The sequence below is a fragment of the Citrus clementina genome, unplaced genomic scaffold (assembly GCF_000493195.1).
Source record: "Citrus clementina cultivar Clemenules unplaced genomic scaffold, Citrus_clementina_v1.0 scaffold_8, whole genome shotgun sequence".
Classification (NCBI taxonomy): Eukaryota; Viridiplantae; Streptophyta; class Magnoliopsida; order Sapindales; family Rutaceae; genus Citrus; species Citrus x clementina.
In genome coordinates this window covers 18,543,676-18,570,561 of record NW_006262022.1, presented here as the reverse complement: position 1 = coordinate 18,570,561, position 26,886 = coordinate 18,543,676, and the positions used below count along the sequence as shown (strand labels likewise).

Genomic DNA, 26,886 nt, shown 5'->3' with positions numbered 1-26,886 from the left:
TTAAATTTGAGTAACAATCAATTTAGTTAGGAAGTTCCAAATAAATTTGAGAAGTTGATTCATCTTTTAAAGTTAGTTTTGAGTCATAACATTTTCGAAGAAGAGATACTATCTCAATATGTTGTATATAAAGCTTGGAGAAGCTGAATCTCTCCACAATAACCCATCTAATTTCATTCCAAGATGCTTTGAGGAAATGCATTGGCTGTCACGAATTGACATATCTTACAATGCGTTACAGGGACCGATTCCTAACAGCACAACATTCAGAGATGCTCCAATGAAAGCATAACAAGGGAACAAAAGATTGTGTGGAGATATCAGAGGTTTTCCATCTTGTAAAGTATTCAAGTCACGTAAGCAAACCTTGAGAAAGATTTGGGTTGTTATGTGTTTCCTCTCTTTGATTGGATTGTTTTTTTTTATTTTTGATGAAGGAAGAATGGCTCACAAACACAATAGAGTACCCCTGGATATACTCCCAGGTTGCTTTCAATGTTAACTTTTGATGGAAAATTCGTGTACGAAGGAATCGTTAGAGTAACAAATAATGTTGATGATGAGCATTGCATTGGAAAGGATGGACAAGGAAGTGGTTACAAAGTTGAGATACCATCTGGAGAAATTATTGCGTCAAGAAATTTCATTACCACTCCCAGGTGAGATGGCATGTCAGCAAAATTTCTTGAATGAAGTTAGGCCTTGACAGAGATATGACATCGTAACATTTTGAAATTATATGGATTTTGTTCACATGTCCGACACTTGTTTTTGGTCTATGAATTTCTTGAAATGGGTAGTTTGGCCATGATCCTGAGCAATGATGCAGTAGCAGAGAAATTGGGCTGGACAAAGAGAAGGAATGTGATAAACGTGTGGCTGATGCATTGTCATATTTGCACAATGATTGCTTTCCACCAATTGTTCGTCGAGATATATCAAGCAAGAATGGACTGTTAGATTTAGAGTATGAAGCCCGTGCTTCTGATTTTGGAATTGCCAAGTTCTTTAAGCTAGACTCATCCAATAGGACAGAACTTGCAGGCACGTATGGATATATTGCGCTAGGCACGTACTTTATTCGAACTTGTTAAGTATACTAGTAAAAGCTTACTAGATTATAAGTTAAAAAACAAAAGTAATTTCTTTTTTGTTTTTCCCTTCAGAGCTTACATACACACTGAAAGTTGCAAAAAGTGTGGCATGTATGGTTCTGGATTGTTAGCATTGGAAGTGATGAAGGGAAAGCATCCAAGACATTTTATTTCTCAATTTGCTCTTCATCTTCAAACTTCGTCATAGTACCTCATGAAATATTGGACCCTCGCTTCCAACCCCATCACACAATGTTCGGGGTAAATTGTTATCAATCATGGAAGTCGCTATTTTCATATTTAGATGAGTCCAAAATCCGGACCAACATTGGAAAAAGTCTCATTTGTTACAAACTTTGACATAGGATAGTTGTGTATTACAATCGGGGTATTTTCTGAAGGCCATAATTTGAGCTACAAGTATTCATTTTTAGCGTATAATATACCTTTTGAAGCTTGCGATGAGATGAATTTAACCCAGAATGCTTGTGCCATTTTGACTTGGGGTCAAGCCAAAAATTTTGCTTCTTTGCTAGTCGTTATTTTAGTTTTTAGATTTTTTTTCCTATTTTTCTTAATTCTTCTAGGATTTTTATCTTTTTTTTATCTAGAACTTGGATTTGAGTGTCGTTTGCTTTCTTTTCTTATTTTGACTAAGAGAATTTAATTATCATATTATATTTCGGATTTGCCTATTTTAGTAAATTCTTAATATTTAGTCTTGTTATAAAGGGGCTCTAAACCCTAGTTTTATTCATTGAGAATTTTAATAAAATTTATCATTATTCAGAAACCTAATTTCTTCTATCAGCAAACTCAATAACATTTTCGTTTCTTCAAATTTAGCCAAGCTTCTGATTGGTTTATTTTTCTAAGTACTTCCTTGGGGTAGTCCATGTAAATTGTTTCTATATTTCATCTGAGCACGTGGGGTATGGCCAGGGATGGCAATGGGGAGGGGAGGGGAGGGGACCAATCTCCCCGTACCAATCTCCGATGTTTTGCATATGTCCCCGTCCCCTCCATGTCCCCTTCAGAATTACTTGAGAGAATCTTCATCCCCTCCCCGAATAATAACAGGGGATCCCCGAAGGTCCCTGATCCCCGAATAACTAATACATTTTTTTTTGTTTTCGATTTTGAGTTAATCATACTAAAATAAAAAATTCAAATAAAAGTAAAGTTCAAAATATATCTTACATTAATATCCATTACAAAAATCACATACATTAAATTAGTAAGTAACGCAGCATGCAAAGGGATACAAACTTTTTTTACAAACTATCATGAACAAATTAATATTCTAATACAAAATTGTTACAAATAAAATCGAATTTAGATTCAAAATTAACTTTTTCAATGGTGCCGTGGACACTTTATAAATGTGGATTATTTCCTTTACAACACAATAGTTAAAATCGGAGCAAATCAAGAACAAATATTAGATTATATTAGATTAAATATTAAAATTGTGATTCGCTGTGGGCAATTATAACATCTAAAAATAAATAAATAATAGATTTAAGTTTAAAATATTTAAAGAATATTAAAATAAAAAAATTGGGCTAATAGAATCTACTCGGTCTTTTTAATGTCCTAAATAAAAATTTAGGACTTTAATTAGTTAATTAGGCCTAAAAGTTTAATAATATAAATATTTTGATATTTTTTATTTTTACCAATATTTATAATTTTATAATTTAAATTTTATTATTTATTTACTAGTAATTTTAAAAAATTAAAATAAAATTAAAAATTAAAATGGGGAAATGTGTAGGGGATGGGGATTCCACCTCATCCTCGTCCCCTCCCCGAATAAGAAATTGGGTATGAAATTATCCCCATACCCTCCCCAAATGGGCAAAATCGCCGAGGGTACCCGTCCCCGTGGGGATTTTTGCCATCCCTAGGTATGGCTTGTATTTCCTCTTGACTAATGTGCATTTTTCATTTTATGAATAAGTCTTCCTCGCTTCGTACAATTGAGGTATAATTAATAAAGATAAATACTATTCTTCATAACTTAGGTAAGTTCAAAATTACGAATGAGTGCTGCTAGGTATCGAGAGGGACGAGAGAAGGACGACAGAAACGACATTCTCTCCTGCCGTTTCTCCTCTCGTTCCTCTCACTCATTAAACATTAAAAAAAAATGAATAAAAAAATGGCGTGAAATCCAGCTTTCACTGTTCTCTCTCTTTCACTTTCCTTCTCATGCAGGCTCACTTTCACTTTCCTCAGTTCTCACGCAGGCTTCACTTTCAGGCTTCACTTTCACTTTCCTCTTCCTCAGCTCCTCTCTCACGCAAATCACGGCCTCCCTCTCCAACCCGAGCAACTGTTCACGGCCTCCTCCCTCTCCAGCCAGCAAGTAGTATTCTTGTTAATTTCTTATTAGAAATACAAATACCATTTCTATATTAGAAGGGCACAGTTGTCTGTTTCCAATCACGTGATGCAGTTAACACAAAAAATAAGAAATTTTGTTAATAAAGAAGTAATGTAAGATTTATTCTGTTAATTAGCGATGCTTTTTTGTTATAGATACGTATTGTTGATTCCACGCGTCTTGAAAAATAAATTCATGAAAAGACAAAGAATAACAAACGGATTCACTTTCAACCAAGCATTCCTAAAATATCGTAATAACAACACGGCAAACAACATTAGAAGAGCACGGTAAGTTTTTTCGTCTCTAAATTCTTTCATCGTATTTTCTATTCATATTCCGTATTTCATACATGCGACGACTGTCACGAGGACACGGGTCCATTCATCATGACAGTAGGAGCAAGTTAGTAACATGAACTATGAGATTGCTATAATCACTTCTAGGAGGCGCAACACCTAACACATAAATAGTCTGGTTGGTATTGAGATTCTAAATTTGAAATAGGAAAATTTCAACACCCATTGATACATTATGTTGAGTTAATACTATGAAATTTCACATAACAAAAAGCATGAAACTGAGCAACACGAAAGTAGTATACACTAGTGTTCCTAGGCAATAATTAATTAATAATTAATATTCCCATGGCACTAGATGTTCCATGTACTGCAGTGTCTTCAACTTTCGTCGGTTTTAGTTCAGTTGTATAGATCATCATCATCAGCAGCAGCAGTGGCAGAAGAGAATGGATCTGCAGCCCCAGCGACGGCACTCTCGGTTGCTGGCTGGAGAGAGAAGCTGTGAGCGGTTGCTGGCTGGAGAGGGAAGCCGGAAGCCGTGAGCGGTTGCTGGTGATTTGCGTGAGAGAGGAGCGTGAGGGAGAGAGGATGTCGACCAGTTGAGAAGATGGTGATATTTGCGTGAGGAAGTGATGGTGATTTGCGTGAGAGGAGCGTGAGGGAGAGAGGAAAGTGAGGGCTGGAGATAAGTTGAAAAGATTTACCTCTGCACGAACGATAAAGCACTCATTCTTTATTTTTTTTTATTATTTTAATGTTTTAACGAGCGAGAGGAGCAGCAACTGCTGCCGTTTCTCTCGTCATTCTCTCGTTCCTCTCGCTCCCTAGCATTTTCCATTACGAATATAGGGTCCAAGCAAATCGTTTGCATTTGTGGAGGAATCAGGACCAAATTGATTTGTTCACAACCCAAGATCAGTTGATCATTTTGCCCAATGTATCAAAATGAATCTAAAGAATCGAAAGAAACTAGCTAAGGGCCCTTTTGGATTGTTTTTGGGAGGGTCAAAAATGATTTTAAAAAGTTAAAAGTTAATTTTGGTGTTTCGGTAAATTTTTTTAAAAATCACTTTTGGCAAAGTCATTTGATTCTTTAGTAGACTTTGAAAAGCATGGAGCAGTTTTTTAAAATCTGATTTGGAAAATCGTTTTTATACTTAGTAAAATTATATATATATCCTCATAGATTATAAAAATCTAAAATTATCCTTATTAATTAGGAGATAACATCATTAACTTTAAGGAGATTATTATTTTTACCAATTATATTGAAGATAAAAATAAAAAATAAAATTAGTAATATAAAAAAATTATTTTATTTATCGATTAGTGTATGTATACAATTAAAAAAATATTATATATATATAAATTTTATTAACGTTATGTTCAATTCAGTCATTTACATTCTTATAATAATTTAATAGTAGAATTAATCAAACACATACGATTATTTTTAAAACTCACAATATTTTTAAAAATAAATTATACTAAGCATTTAATTAATTACTTTCCCAGGTGATTATTTTTACCACACAACTAACATTAATTATTTTAAAAGTTATAGAATTACCAAACTAGCGTAAGACAATTAGAACAAAAGGCAAGCACAAAGCATGCAGTTAACACAAATCGGTCAACTTCAAGAGTATAATGCTCTTTGTTTATTTAGAGAAAATAACTTGGGATTTCAAGCTTTAAAAATGAGAGCCATTATTCCTGGGTTAACTAATCAGCCTCGATGCCTTACGCACAGCTTTGGTCAAACATAGTCAAAGTTGGTTGAGCTAAATTTACTTGATAAACCAACTCAGCATATGGGCCCCACTTTAGTGCCACATCAGCAAAAGCGATTGCAAACTTTAGCGCCAAAAGACAAACGCATCTGCAAATCTAATGAACAGTGGACGTAAAGTTGTATATATCTGTCAAATATTTGATACCCTTTGCGGTTTGCAAGTACTCTGTATTTTCAGAGGAAGCAGCTGAAAATATGGAGACAAAAAGGACATTAGCTAATAATGTGATTAACAATCTGTCTCGCTTATGAATTATGTGAAATTGATATAGAAAATATTATGTTTTTTTTTTAATTATAAAAATTACAATCAGACAACTATTAATATTTATAATTAAATAATTATTGAGATTAGTTTACATTAAATATATAAAGTATTACCCATATTTTTTTACCCTCAATATATTCGTGAAATATATATTCACTCACATTTCTAAAAAAAAAAAGACTACATCTATTCAATTATTTCTTTTTTAAAAGAGAAAATTTGAGTCTCTATACTTATATGGAGACTCGAACTATTAGTGAACCAAAGGCCCGCAACAATATTATGTTGCTTGCTTGATGCTTAGTGATCCCACGCATAGGGAAAATGACTAAAAACCCTCCAAGTGCTTGTCAAAATTAATTATTTCCTCCTCAAGTTTCGAAACTCATCAAAATTCTCCAGCCAATAATGTAAACTCTCAACCTTTTTTCCCCCTTTTTTTTTTTCAATCAATTGCTGGCTCCTCCCATAGAGAGGCTTTTCTTTTTCTATTTTAGCCGAAGAAGTATTTTAGTGATTGATAATAAAACTGAGACCTAATAAGAGTTAACACGCATAATCTTTTAACGGAAAGAAATTTTGATGAGCTTTGATTTTGAACATGTACGGAAAATTATTAATTTAATAAAGCTTTGATCATTTTCCCAACTGTTACTTGAGATACAAGACACAGCTAACAAAGTACGAAAACTCGTCAAGTCACTCTTGTTACTTTAGCTTTATTTCTCTTCTCTCTTTTAATTAATTCTATAATTAAGGGCTGCTTGTTAACTGCGTGTGTACCGACATCTGTTAGTCAGGCTTGTAAAATGATCGAATACAACAAGAACTATCTTTAATTTTATAATGAATTTTTTTCATACAAATACTCTTTTTCTGCAGTATACATGATAACATGGATAAACAAAGCATAATCTAGAAAAACTTTAATTAAAAAATACTGGTATCTATATAGTAAATGGATTTAAACTAACACACCATATTAATAAATTAATCAATTGAACTAGGATGTGAATACAGCACAACCCAATTCCACTGGACTCTGCATTATACATATCGTGATTCGTGATGATTAGCGTGACACTAACATTTAATTAACTTATTTATTAATGACTGGAGGGTGAGTTTTGAAATCTGAAGGGAATAATGACACTATTCGAACGACACGACTTTGATCCTTTTTATCAAAATTATATACTTATATATTTGAAAGGAATATGATCCTCTCTAATACATTCTTCTAAGTTTTTAAAGATTTTGTGTTATGTATATTTTAATAATAGTATATGAGTCGGATTTAACTTATTTATCTTTCTATTTATTAATCATCAATCATGACTTGAATTTTTTTTTAGTACAAAATCATGTCATAAGTGAATTCTGATCTAAAGTAAAAATTATGTCAAAGGTCTTGTGTCATATGTTTTTTAAGAATAGTGTATGATTTAATTTCTTTATCTTTTTATTTATTATTCATTATTCATCAATTATCAATTGAATTTTTTCTTAGTACAAGATTAGATGATGACAGAGTCTTTATCCTGACATAAATATTTTTAAAATATGAAATTAGGTTAGACATGGTAACTAACTATATTTTAGTGCTAAATTGTAGGTAATGATATTTGACTCCTTAATTTATCTCATCAACTCCCAGTTTTAGTTAACCAATTTATTTTAGAATTACCCTTATTAAAAATAATTGTTGTTATTTATTTTGACATTTTTTTTTTCATGTGTTCTCTCTTGAGTATCACCATCACCCTCACTGCCTATCTTCATGCCTATCTTCATCACCGTCACCACCACCACCACCTATTGTCATCAACATCAATCTATCACCACAACACATCATGGGTTTTGTTTCAGGCTTTTGTAAAATTTTGTGAATAAGTTGTGGGTTTTGTTATTGTTGATTCTATTGATTTTGATTTTATTTGATGATACAAGATTTTGACAAACTCAATTTTTGGATTTATTTTATGAGTTAATATTTAATTCAGATTTTAAATCATTTCAAGGAAGTGATAGAGATGTGAGAGAAAAAGAAAATAAAAAATTTATGTTTAATTATTAAGGATACTTTTGAAAAGAAATAGAATTAACGAAAAAATGAGGCTAGTCATAATTTGGTTTGGAAAATTTGCTGGTGGCTATGGTAGGTATAGACCTATTGAGATTAAAGATCAGTTGGTGCGTTTGGCAGGGATGGGGATTGAAAATTTGTTGGTGCAATCAATCATTACATTTCCATTAGTTCTTAGTCAATCCTCTTCACAACTATATTATATTATTATTTACTAATAAATTTTTACTGATTGCCATGTCCTTGCAAGGTTTTTTTGCTTTGGAACTGATAGATAATGGTTTCATTGTTAATACAATAATATATAATATATAATATATAATATTATATAACTAAAAAGAAACAGAGGAAGATCGCATGGAAAAAAAAACTTAGTTTTTTTAATTATTATCTTGTTTTTGTTAAATTTTTTGTCTTTATTATGTATGGCTAATTCATGTTTATAGAATCAAAATGACAAATAAATTTTAATTTTTTTAACAAAATTTAAAACTCTTCAAAATTATCTAAATAATTTTAATAATTTTAATATTGAACTGAGGCACTATCACAAATGCAAACCAGTTATGAACTAATGTCCAATTTTACGTCCCATTAATTATCGACTAACATGAATTCACCGGCAAGATCTTAAAAATGAAAAAAATAAAGAAAATATGAAAGGAGAAATAATGGAAGAACTAAATGCGCAGAAAAGAATTTATTGGACAGAAAAAGTTGAAATATGGAAAACTGGGCAGTTAAAAGGAAAAGCTTAATAGTCATTATAATATTTGGAAAACTCAATTTTAACCACTCATACTTACTTTGGCCGGATGTTATTAGATTCTTAAATGCCAATGATACACAAAAAGAGAGAAAATAAGAAGAGGATACAAAATCTGTACATGTGATGCATTGCTAGAAATTAAAAATATAAAATTCTCATAAAAAAAAATTTAAATTTTTATCTTTAAAATATAATTTATAAGGAGTAATATTCTAGGATATAACGCTCTAAATTAATAAGGCCTCAATTGACGGATGATTAACCAACAAATAAATGAACCTATTATCTTTCCCTAGCAGCAAGTCCACTTTAAAGGTGTTAAGACGCATTGACTTGTTGACGTCGCGTTGATTCTAAATTTCTAACTCGTTTGCTCTTGTGTGTAGTTACTATAAATTTGGCTTTCCGTCTGTTTCTTTGTACATCATTCTTAGATGTTTATTTCTACCTGCCTTGTCCAGCTAATCTTTAATAATTCTTGTTGTTCTCATCTTTACTTGTTCTGCTGTTTCTACGATTATCAAGTCTCAGCTGATTTCCTTTACGGAATGGTGTCACCAAAGTTGAAAAATAATTTAGTAATTTTCTCACTCGTTTTTCTGATTTTATTTCCTATTTTAGATTTTCCACTCATTGTTTCTTGTGATTCTACGGAAGAAGCCCATGCCCTTCTCAAATGGAAAACCAGCCTTCAAAATCAAAATGGTTCTCTCCTGCCTTCATGGACTCTTAATAATCCCACCAAAATAAGCCCCTGTACTTGGTTTGGGATTCATTGCAACCACGCTGGAAGAGTCAATAGTATTAACCTTACAAGTGCAGGTTTAAAAGGTACGCTTCATGATTTCTCATTCTCATCGTTTCCTCATCTTGGGTACCTTGATCTTAGGATCAATCAATTCTTTGGTATCATCCCTCCTCAAATTGGTAACCTTTCTATGCTCAAGTTCCTTGGTTTATCCTTTAATCAGTTTTCTGGAAGTATACCACCAGAAATTGGCTACCTAACTCATCTTAAGTTGCTTTCCTTTTCCAAGAATCAACTAAGTGGCTTTATTCCTCATGAAATAGGTAGATTAAGTTCTCTTAATGGACTTAATTTATACTCAAACTTTTTGAAAGGCTCAATCCCTCCCTCTTTGGGTAACTTGACCAGCTTGATCTACATTGATATTGGTAACAATTTACTTTCTGGTTCAATTCCAAATGAAGTAGGAAACTTAAAATCTCTTTCGGATCTACGATTGGACAATAATACACTCAGTGGCTCAATCCCTCTTTCTTTGGGTAACTTGACCAAGTTGGGGACCTTGTATCTGCATACGAATGCCCTTTTTGGTTCAATTCCGTATGAAATAGGAAACTTGAAATCTCTTTCCGATCTACAATTATCGTACAATACACTTAATGGCTCAATTCCTTTTTCTTTAGGTAACTTGACTAACTTGGCTATCTTATATATTGGGATAAATGCCCTTTCCGGTTCGATTCCAAATGAAATAGGAAACTTGAAATCTCTTTTGGATCTACGATTGGACAACAATACACTCAGTGGCTCAATCCCTCTTTCATTGGGTAACTTGACTAAGTTGGTGACCTTGTATCTATAAAAGCTGTCCCACCTGCTAGTGTATAACAGCCTCTTCAATTCAAACTAGATTCTTTTGTTTTTTGAATGTAATCCTGATAATATTTCTGTTATCTTAAGAATAGGTCAGCTTGATTATTGCTGAAATATAGGAGGAAGTTAGTTTTGATTCATTGTATTATTTATACGCTTTGATCCTAATGGAACAAGTGGGAAGTTCATTCAACTATCAATCTCTTCATGGTATCAGAGCAGCCCCTCTTTCCCTGCTAATATTTCTTTCTCTTTTCCCTGTCACATCCCGTGATGACTAATCCAAATGGCACATCTATTCTCCCAACTACCAATGAATCTCAACTCCTCACAATCAACACAACTGCACAAGCTCCTCTCAAACTTACCTCCTCCAACTATCTCTCCTGGAAAATTCAATTTGAAACACTTTTCATTGGCTATGATCTGCTTGGCTACATTGATGGTTCCAAACCATGTCCACCCCAAACTCTAACTACAAACAATGTTGCCACACCAAATCCTGCCTACACCCTCTGGATTCGCCAAGATCAATTAATCCTAAATGCTCTCATAGGTTCTCTCTCACCCACCATCATTTCATTTATTGCTCATGCCAATACCTCCCGGGAAGCATGGACTGTTCTAGCAAATACCTATGCCAAACCATCCCGTGGTCGCATCAAACAAGTCAAGAACCTTCTCAAAAATCCCACTAAAGGCACAATGACAGTCACTGATTTTCTTCACTCTGTCAAAGCCCGTACAGATGAACTGGCCATACTAGGCGCACCAATGGAGGAAGAAGATCTAATAGAGAAGATCTTGGATGGACTAGGTGATGACTACAAAGAGCTTGTCCGTGCCGTTCAAGCCCGCGACACCTCTATATCCTTTGATGAACTTCATGAGAAACTCTTAACCTTTGAAGCCACTGCCCACTTCTCAGTTCTTGCTTTTACGGGACAAGATTGGCCTCTCTACTCGTGGCCTATCTTGAGGGGGCATATAAAAGCTGTCCCACCTGCTAGTGTATAACAGCCTCTTCAATTCAAACTAGATTCTTTTATTTTTTGAATGTAATCCTGATAATATTTCTGTTATCTTAAGAATAGGTCAGCTTGATTATTGCTGAAATATAGGAGGAAGTTAGTTTTGATTCATTGTATTATTTATACGCTTTGATCCTAATGGAACAAGTGGGAAGTTCATTCAACTATCAATCTCTTCAGTATCTAGATATAAATGCCCTTTCTAGTTCAATTCCGGATGAAATAGGAAACATGAAATCTCTTTCTGATCTACAATTGTCAGAGAATATACTCAATGGCTCAATTCCTTTGGCTTTAGGTAATTTAACTAATTTGGTTGTTTTAGATTTGAGTACTAATAAACTCAGTGGCTCAATCCCCCTTTCTTTTGCTAACTTGACCAGCTTGTCTATCTTATATCTTTATGAAAATTCACTTTGTGATTCAATTCCAAAGGAAATAGGAAACATGAATTCTCTTTCTATTCTAGATTTAAGCTCAAATAAACTCAATGGCTCAATCCCTCTTTCCTTGGCTAACTTAACCAACTCATTAAAAGTTCTTTATCTTTCTTCTAATCATATTGTTGGTGAGATTCCCCTGGGACATGGCATGTTGAGTTCCCTGATCCAACTAACTTTGAACAATAATGAACTTTCTGGACAATTATCTCCAGAACTCGGATCTCTTATTCAACTCGAGTACCTTGACCTATCTGCAAATACATTCCACAAGTCAATTCCAGAAAGTCTCAGTAACCTGGTTAAATTACATTACTTGAATTTGAGTAACAATCAATTTAGTCAAAAAATTCCAAATAAAATTGAGAAGTTGATTCATCTTTCAGAGTTAGATTTGAGTCATAACATTTTCAGAGAAGAGATACCATCTCAAATATGCAGTATGCAAAGCTTGGAGAAGCTGAATCTCTCCCACAATAACCTATCTGGTTCCATTCCAAGATGCTTTGAGGAAATGCATTGGCTTTCATGCATTGACATATCTTACAATGCGCTACAGGGACTTATTCCTAACAGTACAGCCTTTAGAGATGCTCCAATGTTAGCATTACAAGGGAATAAAAGATTGTGCGGAGATATCAAACGATTACCCCCTTGTAAAGCATTCAAGTCACATAAGCAAAGCATGAAAAAGATTTGGGTTGTTATTGTGTTCCCTCTCTTAGGGACTGTTGCTCTTTTAATTTCTTTGATTGGATTGTTCTTTAATTTTCGACAAAGGAAGAATGGCTCACAAACACAACAGAGTAGCCCCAGAAATACACTAGGGTTGCTTTCGGTGTTAACCTTTGATGGAAAAATCGTGCACGAAGAAATCATTAGAGCAACAAATAATTTTGATGATGGGCATTGTATTGGAAATGGTGGACAAGGAAGTGTTTACAAAGCTAAGCTACCAACTGGAGAAATTGTTGACGTCAAGAAATTTCATTCACCACTTCCAGATGAGATGGCATGTCAGCAAGAGTTCTTGAATGAAGTGAATGCATTGACGAAGATACGGCATCGTAACATTGTGAAATTTTATGGCTTTTGTTCGCATGCTCTTCACTCGTTTGTAGTTTATGAATATCTTGAAATGGGTAGCTTGGCCATGAACCTGAGTAATGATGCAGCAGCAGAGCAATTTTGTTGGACAAAGAGAATGAATGCGATAAAAGGTGTAGCTGATGCATTGTCATACTTGCACACAGATTGCTTTCCACCAATTTTTCATCGAGACATATCAAGCAAGAATGTGCTGTTAAATTTAGAGTATGAAGCCCATGTTTCAGATTTTGGAATTTCCAAGTTTCTCAAGCTAGGCTCGTCCAATAGGACAGAACTTGCAGGCACATTTGGATATATTGCACCAGGTTTGTACTTTATTCAAACTTGTAAAGTATAAAAATAAGAGCTTACTAGATTGCAAGTTAAAATACAAAATAATTCTTATTTGTTTTTCTCTTCAGAGCTCGCATACACAATGAAAGTTACAGAAAAGTGCGATGTGTACAGCTTTGGAGTGTTAGCATTGGAAGTGATAAAGGGAAAGCATCCAAGAGATTTTATTTCCTCAATTTGCTCTTCATTATCTTCGAATTTGAACATAGCACTTGATGAAATGTTCGACCCTCGACTTTCAACTCCATCACGCAATGTTCAGGATAAATTGATTTCAATCATGGAAGTTTCCATATCATGCTTAGATGAGAGTCCAACATCTAGACCAACCATGCAGAAAGTGTCTCAATTGTTAAAGATTTAGTTCGGTGCATGAATTGTTTATTTTTCTAAGTAATTGGTCTATCCCATATTTTTCGTTTCCCAACTTTTTCCATATGACGAGGGATAAGGTTTCTAAACTTCATGTATCTTTTTCATTTTATGAATAAAGTCATCCTCATCTCATACAATAGTGGTTTAACTATTAATACATTAAAGTGGTTACAATGTAGAATCATGTATAAAGTACAAAAGCTTTGAATGGCGCCTTATGTATTCATTAATTGGCAAAAGAACATTCTCTGCTAATTTAAACTCTTACAATTATAAATACGAATATATCATTATTAGTTAATGAACAACAATAATGAAGAAAAAGGATATCTTATATCTTTTGGTTGCTTGACCAAATTGGATATCTTATATCTTTATCAAAATTCATTTGTTGGTTCAATTTCAAGTGAAATGAGAAACTCGAAGTCTCTTTCAATTCTAGATTTGAGCTTAAATAAGCTTAGTGGCTGAATCCCCCTTTTTTTAGCTAACTTGAGCAAGTCATTAAAAATTCTTGATCTTTCTTCTAATAATCTTGTTGGTGAGATTCCATAGAACTCGGATCACTTATTCAGCTTGAGTACCTTGACTTGTCTGCATATAGATTATGCAACTCAATCCTAGAAAGTATCGGAAAACTGGTTAAATTGCATTACTTGAATTTAAGCAACAATCAAATTGGTCAAAAAAACTCCAAATAAGCTTGAGAAGTTGATTCATCTTTTAGAGATAGATCTAAGTCATAACATTTTCGGAGAAAAGACACCATCTCAAATATGCAGTATACAAAGCTTGGAGACGTTGAATGTTTCCCACAATAACCTATCCAGTTCCATTCCAAGATGCTTTGAGGAAATTCGTTGGCTATCACGCATTGACATATCATACAATGAGTTAGAAGGACCGATTCCCAAAAGCACAGCATTCAGAGAAGCTCCAATGCAAGCATTACAAGGTAACAAAGGATTGTGTGGAGATATCAAAGGATTTCCATCTTGCAAATAATTCAAGTCGCACAAAAATGCATCGAGAAAGATCTGTGTTGTTATTGTGTTCCCTTTTCTAGGGACTGCTGCTCTTTCAATTTCTTTGGTTGTACTGTTCTTTATTTTTCGACGAAGGAAGAATGCCTCCCACGCACACCAGAGTAGCCCTAGAAATACTCCAGGGTAGCTTTCAGTGTTAACTTTTGAAGGAAAAATCGTGTACGAAGAAATCATCAGAGCAACAAATGATTTTGATGATGAGCATTGCATTGGAAAGGGTGGACAAGGAAGTGTGTACAAAGGTGAGCTTCCATATGGAGAAATTATTGCAGTCAAGAAATTTCTTTCGCCACTCTCAGGAGAGATAGCAGGTCAACAAGAATTTTTGAGTGAAGTTGAGGCATTGACTGAGATACGGCATCGTAACATTGTGAAATTTTATGGCTTTTGTTCACATACCCGACACTCGTTTTCAGTTTATGAATATCTTGAAATGGGTAGCTTAGCCATGATCTTGAGTAATGCCGCAGCAGCAGAGGAATTCGGCTGGACACAGAGAATGAATGTGATAAAAGGTGTAGCTTAAGCATTGTCTTGCATGCACAATGATTGCTTCCCGCCAATTGTTCATTTCCTCAATTTGCGCTTCATCATCTTCAAACTACAACTTAGTAGCTGATGAAACGTTGGATCCACGACTTCCAACGCCATCGCTCAATGTTCAGGGTAAATTGATTTCAATCATGGAAGTTGCTATAGCATGCTTAGATGAGACTCCAGAATTCGAGCTCGACCATGCAGAAAGTGTCTAAAGCGTTGAAGATTTGGTCTGGCTCATGAATTGTTTGTTTTTCTAAGTAACTTTTCTATCACATTTAAATCCTTTCCCAGCTTTTACCAGATCACGAGGGCTAAGGCTTGTAAACTTAATGTGTGTTTTTCTTTTTATGAATAAAGTCTTCGTCATCTCATACAATCGCCGCTTAATTATCAACAAACTAAAATGGTTACAGTGTAGAATCTATAATTTAAAAATCTTTGGATGGCAACTTATGGATTCATTAATTGGCAGAACAACATTTCCTGTTAATCTAAGCTCTTACAATTACAAATACGAGAATATAATTAATAGTTAATGAACAATAATAATAAAGAACAGGGATTTTGACTTTACGTAGATTAGAATGTAGACGCGTATTAAAATATTCTCCACAAACCTAGGCAAGTTCACAATTATCAATAGAGGATCCAAGCTTAACGTTCGTACTGGTGAAGGAATCGGTCCATAATTGACAAATGTGTCAAACCTAACCAAGGTCACTAACAAAGAAGTCTAAAGAACCAGAAAAAACCAAAGCAAATGCTGAGCCTTTTTTTTTGGATCAACCTTGCCAAAGGAAGGGATTTTGTTAAGAAAAGAAAAAAGAAAAGATACAATCAATTCTTGGTGCATTTACTTCTCGAATTAGAGAATTGGAATTCAGAATAAGAATGATTGATGATATTTACTTGTTAAAATTGAAGTAGGAATGTGAAAGAAATTTATGAAGCTTACATGTTTTTTGGATTAATGAGAACTCGATTCCATGGGGGTTGAGAATCAAAGTTCCTATTCCTTAAACTCCACATTTTATCCCACCTAAATTTTATAATTCCACCTTTGTCCTCAATTAAAATATTATTATCTTATTATTATTGCTATTATTTTTGTTTTTGTAATTGTTGTTGATGATGATGATGATAATAATAATAATAATTTTAACAATAATAATAATATTATTGATTGATGATAATAATTAAAATTAATGATAGCAACAACAAAAACAGTATTAATAATAATATTTTAGTGGTTAATAATGGATTTTATCATATCATGTGTTAAATAGTAGAGACATAAAAAAAAAAAACATATAATCCTTTTAACGACAAAGAAATTTTACTGAACTTCGAAACATAAAAGAGAAAATGATTAATTTACTAAAATAACATGGGGAATTTGATCATTTTTCCAACTGGCATTTGAGATACAAGAAAAATCTAACGAAAAGAACGCGTACTCCATATTACATATATTATGTAGCATAACATCACATAGGTTAAACAATTGTTGAAACAAACAAGGCAGTTAATAAAATTCAAGAGTAGAACTGCTGCATAGTATTAACTATTATAACGGTTTCTACAATTACCATTAAGGATAAGCAAGCTATACAAGATCAAGGTCAACAAAAGGAAAGTCACCGGGGCAATTATTTAAGGACTATCACAATTTGTTTTTTTTTTTTTTTGGTTTTGCAATTAAACCAGCTCTGGATTATGCCATGTTTATTCACGCTTACTACAGAATTGAGTATTAATTTGAATGAAAAAATTATGACCAAGTTAAAGATAACTCATGCTGTATTCGAACAATCGACAAAATAAGTTAACTAGCTAGCCGGTATAGACTTTATTACGAGAAAAGAGAAATACGGCTAGAGTGAGAGTAACGAAAAATCCTAAAGTGAAATGATATTGTTATTCATGTTGCAAATCTATAATAAGAACAAGAAAAATCTAGTAAATTAATTTTAAAACAACGGCACACCAAATTAATAAATTAATCATTTGAACCGTAGTGTCAACACAACCCAATTCCTACGGACAATATGATGATTAGCGTGAGACTGACATTTAATTAACTTATTTAATGATATGAGGGTCTTAAATGAGTTTTGAAAACTGAGGGGAGTGATGATTATATTATTGAAACAACATGGAACTTTGACAGTCTTGGCGAGTTTGGAAACTGAGGGGAGTAATTAATGATTATATTATTGAAACGAGTCTTGTGAGTTTTGAAAACTGAGGGGAGGAATGATTATAATTATTGAAACAACACGGAACTTTGATCATCTTTTCAAAATTATATACATATATGCAAACGTCAATATTTTTTAAAAATACAAATTGGATTAGATACGCAACTAAGTATATTTTAAAACTAAGCTATAGATATGACAGGATTTAACTAGCTATATTTTGTAGTTATTTATCATCACTATCAATCTATCACCACCTCAATATATGATGGGTTTTGTTATAGGATTTTGTTAGATTTTGTGAATAGGTAATGTGCTATGTTGTTGATGATGATATTAAACTTGATTCTATGTGATAATCCAAGATTTTCAATTCTTCTATTTGGGATCTATTTTAAGAGTTAACGTTTGATTCAAATTGTGAATAAAGTGGTGAGAAATAAGTGAGCAAAACAAACTAATGAGATAAATTGTAGTCTTGAAATTGAGCTGAAATCCATAACCCATGAAAATACCAATTAAGAAAACAAAAAGAGCAGTCTTTTGCTCAGTAGCCAACCCACACATTTAAATTAGGAAGTTAAGTTCAAAAAAATTTAATTTAATTAGGGGTACTTATTTTTTAATGTTTACAATGAGGTCTAACATTTAGAATAAATAATTTATTACTATTATTTTTTAAAATTTAAAAGAAAACAATAGAATTTAAGTTTTTGAAAACCAAATATCTAAATAAATGAAATTACATGACTATTAGGATTTGAACCCAAATCACCAAATCCACTAAAAAAATACACTCTTACCACTAAAGTGTATGTACTTTGTTATGTTGAAATGTGTGTTCAAATTTTATTTATTTAAGTTATATTAAAAAAATTATTTATTTAAGTTTTTCAAAGTGGGTTGGGAAAAAATAATGGCCCAAGAGGGGTCGCTGGGTCCGCGAATACTTGCGCTGACAAAAGCTAGAGTTAATTAATGCCTACGATAATCATCTTCCCCAACTCGGTGCCCATCCCAGAGAATGAAGTGCTGTCTAATATCTCTGCGTTAACTGAATAGAAACCAGCACTCACTTCAGGAGCATTCATAGACATTGAACTACCTTCACCTAGAGCTGGCAAAATTTGACACGACCCGATTACCCGACACGAACACGACATAAATAAATGGGTATGGGTCGTCAAATTTAACACGATTATTAAATGGGTCGGGTCCGGGTCAACACGATTTTTTTCCGTGTCGGGTTTGGGTTAAAATTCTTGACCCATTTACCCGATCAATGACCCGATTATATTTTCTATTTTAAAATAATTTACATATTCTTATAATTAAAACTCAAATATTAGAGATGATTTTCTTTTTTTTTATTCTTTAAAAGGGTGAATATAAACACAGTGTTTTATTTATAAAATTTTACATACATTTAGAGCTTCAATAGTGTAAATGTGTAAAAATTGATAGACATGTATATTTTATAATATTGATATATAATATTATATATATATATATATAAAATTAAAACCTCAATAGTGTAAATGTGTAATATATTGGTAGATATATATATTTTATAATATTGATAAATTATGTATGTATGTATGTATTTATTTATGTACATACGTATGTATGATAGTGTGTAAATATTTTATGTAACTTTTGTTCAATATATAGATATTAAACGGGTTATTGGGTAATCCGATTATTTTTCCGTGTCGGGTTTGGGTCTCAATATTTTGACACGATTATTAAATGGGTCGGGTTTGGGTCACATTTCCGTAGTCAGATGTTTGGCAGTCGTCAACAGAACCAGGCATTTGCCCACTCAAACATATGATGAGTCAGAGGATTTTTAAGTGCTTGAAACAAATCATCGTTGACCCTTCCCTTCCATGAAGCTATATTATTTGGAGTACGATTAGCATCTAAAAAACTGTCCTTAATAACAACCTCTTCAAAGCATGTGACCGGTGGTTGTATCCACCACTGTACAATGAAACCTCCTCTATAGACTTATCTGATTACTCATCCCACAATGTAGGTCACCCTTTTCAAAATATTTTGTAGGAAGCAAACCTCTGACAAAACACAATGGAAGTGATAAACGTCAACAAAAATTACTAGCACCGAATACACAGTATAAAGAGAAATCATGCATTTGATACAGAGCAGATAAATGACCAAGTTTGAAAACGAACGGGGAGAAAGTTCAAGCTTTAAAGTACATAAATTTTGGCAATGATGGACTGAATTCTTAATATAAAACATTCGCCAAACTAACATAATTCCCCAATTTCCAATTAGAGAGAACATTAACAACCCAATAGAAAGCGAACACAAAACAATCTCAGAGTACTAATAAGAAAATGAATTGCGAGCATCCATCACCAATCTGAAGATGCTAAAAGCTAATGCTGCAGTGAAACACAAAAATCCGAAGCCAATTATTATCAATATCACATGCTCTAGCTATCTTCGATTGGAGCAGAAAATCAAATACAAAAGACATGAAACGAGGGAGAGGGAAAAAAAAAAAACTAACCACTTTAAGAAGAAGACTCTTTAGCTGAAGTTTTCTTAGTGCGGTTGAGTTTTATGAGCAACTATGTCACTGATTGCTGACAGCACTCCAGCAGTTATTGCACGCACTGGTTAATAAATACTAAAGCTTTTCTCAACTTTCTCGGCCAGCAAATAGAAAAATTATACACAAAAAAGAAAAATCCATAATAGAAATTAAATAAAACAACAAAACGTACAAAAGAGAAAAAAGGGGACCTTTTTCTCAAATAGTGTCTGAAGTTGCGTCAATTAATGTTGGCTGTTGCAATCCTTTCTTTGCAACTGATCCCATTTTCTTTGCACGGATGGAAATAAAATGTCTTCCATAAAATAAAGACCTGCCCCCATTAGTGTTTGAGGTCTCACATAGCCAACAACAAAAAAATGCATAAGATAATAGGTAATTAGAATGACTGAGGACATCCAATTGTATATAGTTAGGAACAGTTGGTAAAAGCAAAAAAAAAAATTATCCATTTAAATCGAAAAATATCCTTAAAATCACATTTGTTTTTTTGACATGTAAAGGTCAAATCTGGATTTATGACATCAAATGACAAGTCGGTTACAAATAATATTTAAGGACGACGTGTCTGTTATAGGGTGACAGAAGGCTGGATGACAGGTAATTATTGTCAGCTAAACGAGTTAGTAATACACGTGATCACCACGTGCACCACTACCTCAAACGGCAGCATCTATTGCCGTTGCATTGTGCAGATTTCACAGCAGCCCTACACGTGTCCAAAATCAGTTCAAAAGGCTGTTAAAGCCGTTAATTGAAGCGGGAAGCTTCAGGGGTTTATGAACAAACCCAGAAACTGTTTTTGGCTGGCTGTTAAGGGAAATTTCTAGGCTGATTTCTCAAAATGTAAAGGGTTTTGTGAGCGGTTATGGGTGAGATTCGATTCCGTTACACTTTTTCTCTGTAACTGTATCTTGTACAACTTGAGATCAGTAAAATCTTGCTTCTCTTTTCACAGTGGATGTAGGTTCCTTTAAATCCGAACCACTTTAATTCCCGTGTTAAATCTTTGTTTCTTGTTACTCTTTATGATCAAGATTGTTGCTTGGTGATTTCAATTACAGAAGCTTTGATTAAAGAGTGTTATTCTTTGGACTGGGGGATCTCAAGCATTAAGATTGGATCTTGGGGTTGATTAAAGTCATCATCTTGTTGGCTTAATCACAACCTGTTTCAACTTTGAAAAAGGCCAAAAACATCAGCTAGCCTTCGACCACGAAGCATAGAGCAATTTCTCATTCAAATTAGTGCCTTTTTCTTTTCTTACAAGCATGAATCAGTCATCACCACGAAAACCAAAAGAACGATATGTGAAAGAAGAGATCCCATTATCCATTTCATGTAAACGAAATGACGTTTTAGTAGAATCTTTAACAGCTCAACATCATCTTGAATACAGTTCCAATTTACAGAACAATAAACTACAGGTAATGGTTACTTAACATTTCAGATTCTTGAGGCCCATCAGCTGGAGGAAGAAGTTCTTGAACCTCATCGAAATATATAATATGGACAATAAATTTATCTTCTATGCAGAACAGAAATTGAGCACTGCCTAAGCTTAAAAACTGAAGAAAGAGTAAAGATTTAACAAATTAAGGGTAAACAGATGTTCTGAATGGAAAAGAGCCAGTGATAGCTGCCCCTTGTTCATGATTATCTCCAAAGTCAGCTGCTTAAACTAACTGGTCTACCTGAACTGCTGAACCAGCTTCAAACTAAAATCTGATTAACAAGATAAATTCTTATAAAAGATTTTCAAGCAAAACTGTCCTTTAAATCAAATAAATGTATCAATTCTGTCAATCGAAGTGCCACCAAAAAGGTAACAAAAAATGAGAACCAGAAACTTCTAATAATTTTTCTATCATCATTTTAAATAAAATTTAAGAAACAAAGAAATTTCCACGTAAATATGCAAAAAACGAGTAAATTAAGTGATATTTCTGCATATGTCACTGATAATAGTAAATTAAGTGATGATTCTGCATGATTGACACAAAAGTGATTCATTACTAGCATTTTTTTATTACATAACAAAATGGGAGTTCTTTTATTACTGCTATCTCAGTTTCACATAATCAATTCATATAAAACCAAAACTAAAGATAAACAGAGAGATAAATTTGAGATAAATTAGTTTTATTTAACAAATACACCCAACCAGACTTTTTCTACCATCCAGAAAAAATTACAGTAGATTTTTTTCCTCCCCTTTTCTTTAATATATCATGATACTGTTACCCCTCAAATATAGGCGAGAAGCACTTACACTCAAACTGAAAATGAGTTATGACACTTACCCCTCCAATCTGAAAATGACACTCTTAACCTGTGACACTAACAGAGGTTATTAATCCATTAAAAGAGAGAAGGGTAATATAATAAAAACATATTTAAAATAAAAATATTCTGCGCAGCTGGATACATCCTTGTTCATGGAAGAGTTTGACTTGCCTACAAAGACAAGAACAAAGGAGCGTAGATACAACCCCCTTCTTGATTACTTGACGAAACACTAAGTTTTATCTTAACGTTCCGACGCATAATACTAAACAACACCAGATCGAGGTGAATTTTGTGACAAAAATTCTGGAGGTGATTGATAGTGTGTGTAATACAATAGTAATAGTAATCATTGGCACCACAAAAAAGTGTCACTATTTTTTTACCTACTAGATTACTGACACAATTAACAAGTGTCACTAAAAGTAATTACTGATATTATTCAAATGTCAGTAAAGACCATTTTTCTAGTAATGGCTTCACTATATTTTGAAGTCACATTTCTTTAGTCGGATGTTTGGTAGTCTTTTACAAAATCAGGCCTTTGGCTACTCAACATATGCTTATCAAGATGAGTCAGAGGGTTGTCAAGGGCTTGAAACAAATCATCAGCCACCCTTCCCTTCCATGAAGCTAGATTATTTGTAGTATGATTAGCATCTAAAAAAATGTCCATCACAACCTTTTGCACTACTGGTTGTATCCACCATACTGTACAAAGAATCATCCTCTTTAGATGAATTAGAATTTTAAACTTGGGAGCATGGAATTGAAAGTAGATCTGCAATATAGTAACTTTGAATTTAGGATGGGATTACAGGAACGATGGAAAAAACTTGCCCCCCTCCAACAAGCGTATGTACATGACTATTTGTTATGAACTTCCTTAATCTTGCAAATTTGAGGTAAATTAAATGAGAAAATGGTCAAAATTCTCTTATTATTTGTTGAAATTATATATCATTTTCTCCCTTATGTTTCAAAATCCATTAAAAATTTCTTGCCGTTAAAAAGTCATTAATGTTAGAACAATAAATTATTTTGGTGAAAACCATCACCTATAATCCAGTAGCATTTATGTTATATCACTAAAAATTAATAACAAAATACGTAGAAGTGTACCTAAATCTATAACGCTCAATTGCGTTTTAGATTTGTGTGATTCGTCTTTCAGATCAACACGTTATCCTAGAGAACCCTTTCAACTTTCCCTCTCCACTCTCTTTGATGATCGGATGTTAAAGAGAATAGGATTGTTTCATGTGACTTGGGGACCATAACCACTTATATAGATAATGTTTCTTGTTATCTTTAGATATTTTTATTTCTACCCATAATAAAAATAGAAATTATCCTAAGTATCTATATGTTAAAGGTCTACATCTTATTAGATACATTAAACCTCAGATTACTAAAATCCTTAATAGATCATTTTTAATTGGGCTTAACCTTACATGACAGTCCGCAACACATAATTATTCACTACAAGCCCAACGTTGGATTAAGGATCTAACAACATTGGATTAAAAATCCAACAATTAATTTTCTATAAAATGCCTACAGGCTTAACTCAACCCAAAAGCTAACTTAAGAGTTTAAGGGTTGTTTACGTCCTATATAGTTAAATCAAGTGACGTATAGCCTATAATTATCTTTTGAAGCATAATCATAGAGTATTATGTTAAACATTGGCTTACAAAAATTATTTCAATTAAATTTATTTCAAAAAATATTTCAATTTGCATGTTTAGATGAGAATCCACAATCTAGACCAATGGTGTAGAGAATATTAGCCAATTATTATGAATATAATTTTGCGAACTCTAGTTCATTAAGAGTTTTTTTTTTCTTTTACAATCTTTTCTTTTGCTTTAAATTAATAAATTATTATCTACCGAAAATAACGAAAATGGTATTAACATTTTACTCATTTTACTAGGTGCATTTTTTTTCATTTTCTAGTTATGAAATTTTGACACTCATTTTAAAAGTTTAACTTTTAATTTAGTCTGATGTACTTTAAGATCCTGAGTTTCCCTTCGACTATTTATCTCAATTTAATTAGATCCAAAGTTTGCTAAATGTTAAATATTTATATATTTATCATCTTCATCAAAGTTATCACTATAACAAAAGGGGTATAGGAAGGCACTGATTGTTGCTTTGATTTTTCTATTTACTAACACAGAGAAACAAGTGCCCAGCAAACAATTTTGTTAGTCAGGACCCAAAAAAGCAGAGGTCAATTTTTCCCATTAATCTTTGTGGAAAAACTTTGAGAGTTGCCTCTTTTGACCTCCTTAACTGATTAAAGACGCCATCCTTTTTTCTTTTTTCACTTCGTCAATCGTCGTGCATTAGATTTTTAGAATTGATATGTTGGCATTTTGTAATACCGTGACCGTTCATATTCTTTGTAGATTTTCATTGAAGCTAAACGAAGCATATAAATTCAATGGCTGATTTGACAAAACAATATTATGACACATGGGTATTGAAAAGCACAGTTTGTTGCTTTGATTTGGAATTGATCGACTTTTCTATTTACTGACACGACATTATCTTCGGAGAGATAATGCCCAGTAAACAAATTGATTAGTCGCTCAAGATCCAAAAAGCCGAAGGTCAATTTGTCCATTAATCTTTGTGGAAAAACTTTTGAGTGTTGACTTCATTGACCTTCTTAACTGATTGGTAGAACTACAAAATCCATCCTTTTCATTTTCTGGATAATTGATTGAAGACGCAATCTCTAATTGTGGTTTTGGTTTCTCAAAATTAAGCTTAAATGTAACAAAAAATATGTCATTGATGTATAATTTTTTTATCCAACTATGAAAAGGAATACATTGATTTACCAACCAATTTTTTAAACAGCAAAGAAATTAAAAAAAAAAGTTGAATAAGAAAATAAGTATTGTTTTATCTTTTTTTAATAATTTTTTTTACAGTATGCAAATCTTTTTCATTATTTGTAAGTTTTCAATACATATTATAGCATGTCATGGTTTATGTAATTTACGTCACAAGTTTGTTTGTTGTTTTATGTACATAACTTGTCAATCAGTTAATTTACATAATCTAAATTGGAGTCATTATCTAATAAAAGATATTTAAGTTAGGGATGACAAAAAAGTCGGGGTTCGGCCTGCATCTGCAAAGATCCAGAAGATCCAAATCCGGAATTGAAAAAATCAATATTTGTATATTAAAAAATATAGATACGGAGCCTCAAATCTAATATCTATTTGGATCTGGATGCAAGTGAATCCAAAAGATCAGATATCCAGATCCACATTATTTTTAATTAGATTTCAATTAAAAAATATATAAGTTAAATTATTTTATTTAATATGTATAAGCATAATTAACTCTATAATCTTCCTTGACTTTGAAAAATATGTTAAGAAACTAATAATAATAATAATAATAATAATAAGAGAATATTGTAATGAATTGGTTTGCCTTAGATTTTTTTAATTTTAATTTTCTATGTTTGATTTATATTGTGAAATTTTTATTTGTGGATTTATGGTATTGTTGTATGTTATTTATGTTGAATTGATATTAAATTGTTGATTATTGGATTATAATTGGATTTTATTTGATATTATTAGGTAAATTGTTGAATTTAAAATTATATTTGAATTTACTATTATGCAGATCTAGATATCCGAAAAATCTGTCCGCAATCCATGCGAATTTACCCGCATCCGAATCCGCATATTTTTTGTTTATCTAGATATCAAAACTTCAATGCAGATCTGGATCCAGATTTTACCATCTCTACTTTAAGTTATTAAGTTAAGAGATAAAATAAAAGATAAGTAAAATACACACTCTAATGTAGTGTATTTTGTCACTGCATAAATATGTTATGGTTTATGTATTTTATGTCATAAGTTTGTTTGTTGTTTTATGTACATAACTTGTCAGTCACTTAATTTTTTACAAAATCTAAATTAGAGTCATTATCTAATAAGAGATTCTTTAAGTTATTAAGTTATGAGATAAACTAAAAGATAAGTAAAACACACACTCTAATTCAGTATATTTTGTCATGCGAGTATGTTTTTTCCTCGTATTTTACCTTAACTTAATAACTTACTCTTTGTGATGGATAAATTAATTTATTTTGCTCTTTCCATCAAGGATAATTTTGTTCTTAAAGTTTGAGATATTTATTCAGTTAGTCCATAAGAATATTTTACTCATTTTGTCTGGTGCATTTTTTTTTTTCACTTTTCTACTTATGAAATTTCATACCCATTTTAACAGTTTAACTTTTAATTTTGTCTGGTGTACTTTAAGATCCTGAGTTTGCCTTTGACAATATATCTCAATATAATTAGATCCAAAGTTTGCTAAATATTTACTATTTATATATTTATCATCTTCATCAAAGTGCATATTAATTATTATAACGAAAGGGTATAGGAAGGCATAGTGTGTTGCTTTAATGTTTCTATTTACTAACAGACATATCTTTTGAGAAACAAATAAATGCCCAGCAGACAATGTCGCTAGTCAGGATCGACTCTATTGCCCATTAATCTTTGTGGAAAAACTTTTCAGAGTCGACTCTATTGACCTCCTTGACTGATTGAAGACGCAAT

The 26,886-nt window shown here is 32.5% G+C and overlaps 2 protein-coding genes across 2 annotated transcripts; both read left to right on the top strand.

Moving 5' to 3' along the window:
• The first annotated feature begins 495 nt into the window (after positions 1 to 495).
• Positions 496 to 10,313, top strand: LOC18034138 (MDIS1-interacting receptor like kinase 2). Its single transcript, XM_024179868.1, has 3 exons — positions 496 to 659; positions 830 to 1,044; positions 9,325 to 10,313. Exons 1-3 carry the CDS (start codon positions 496 to 498, stop codon positions 10,311 to 10,313), a joined length of 1,368 nt encoding a protein of 455 aa, XP_024035636.1.
• A 1,180-nt stretch (positions 10,314 to 11,493) lies between these two features.
• Positions 11,494 to 15,185, top strand: LOC18033896 (probable leucine-rich repeat receptor-like protein kinase At1g35710). The gene is made up of 4 exons (XM_024179867.1): positions 11,494 to 13,210; positions 13,307 to 13,580; positions 14,444 to 14,568; positions 14,809 to 15,185. The coding sequence occupies exons 1-4, from the start codon at positions 11,494 to 11,496 to the stop codon at positions 15,183 to 15,185; spliced, it is 2,493 nt and encodes an 830-aa protein (XP_024035635.1).
• Positions 15,186 to 26,886: the final 11,701 nt, after the last annotated feature.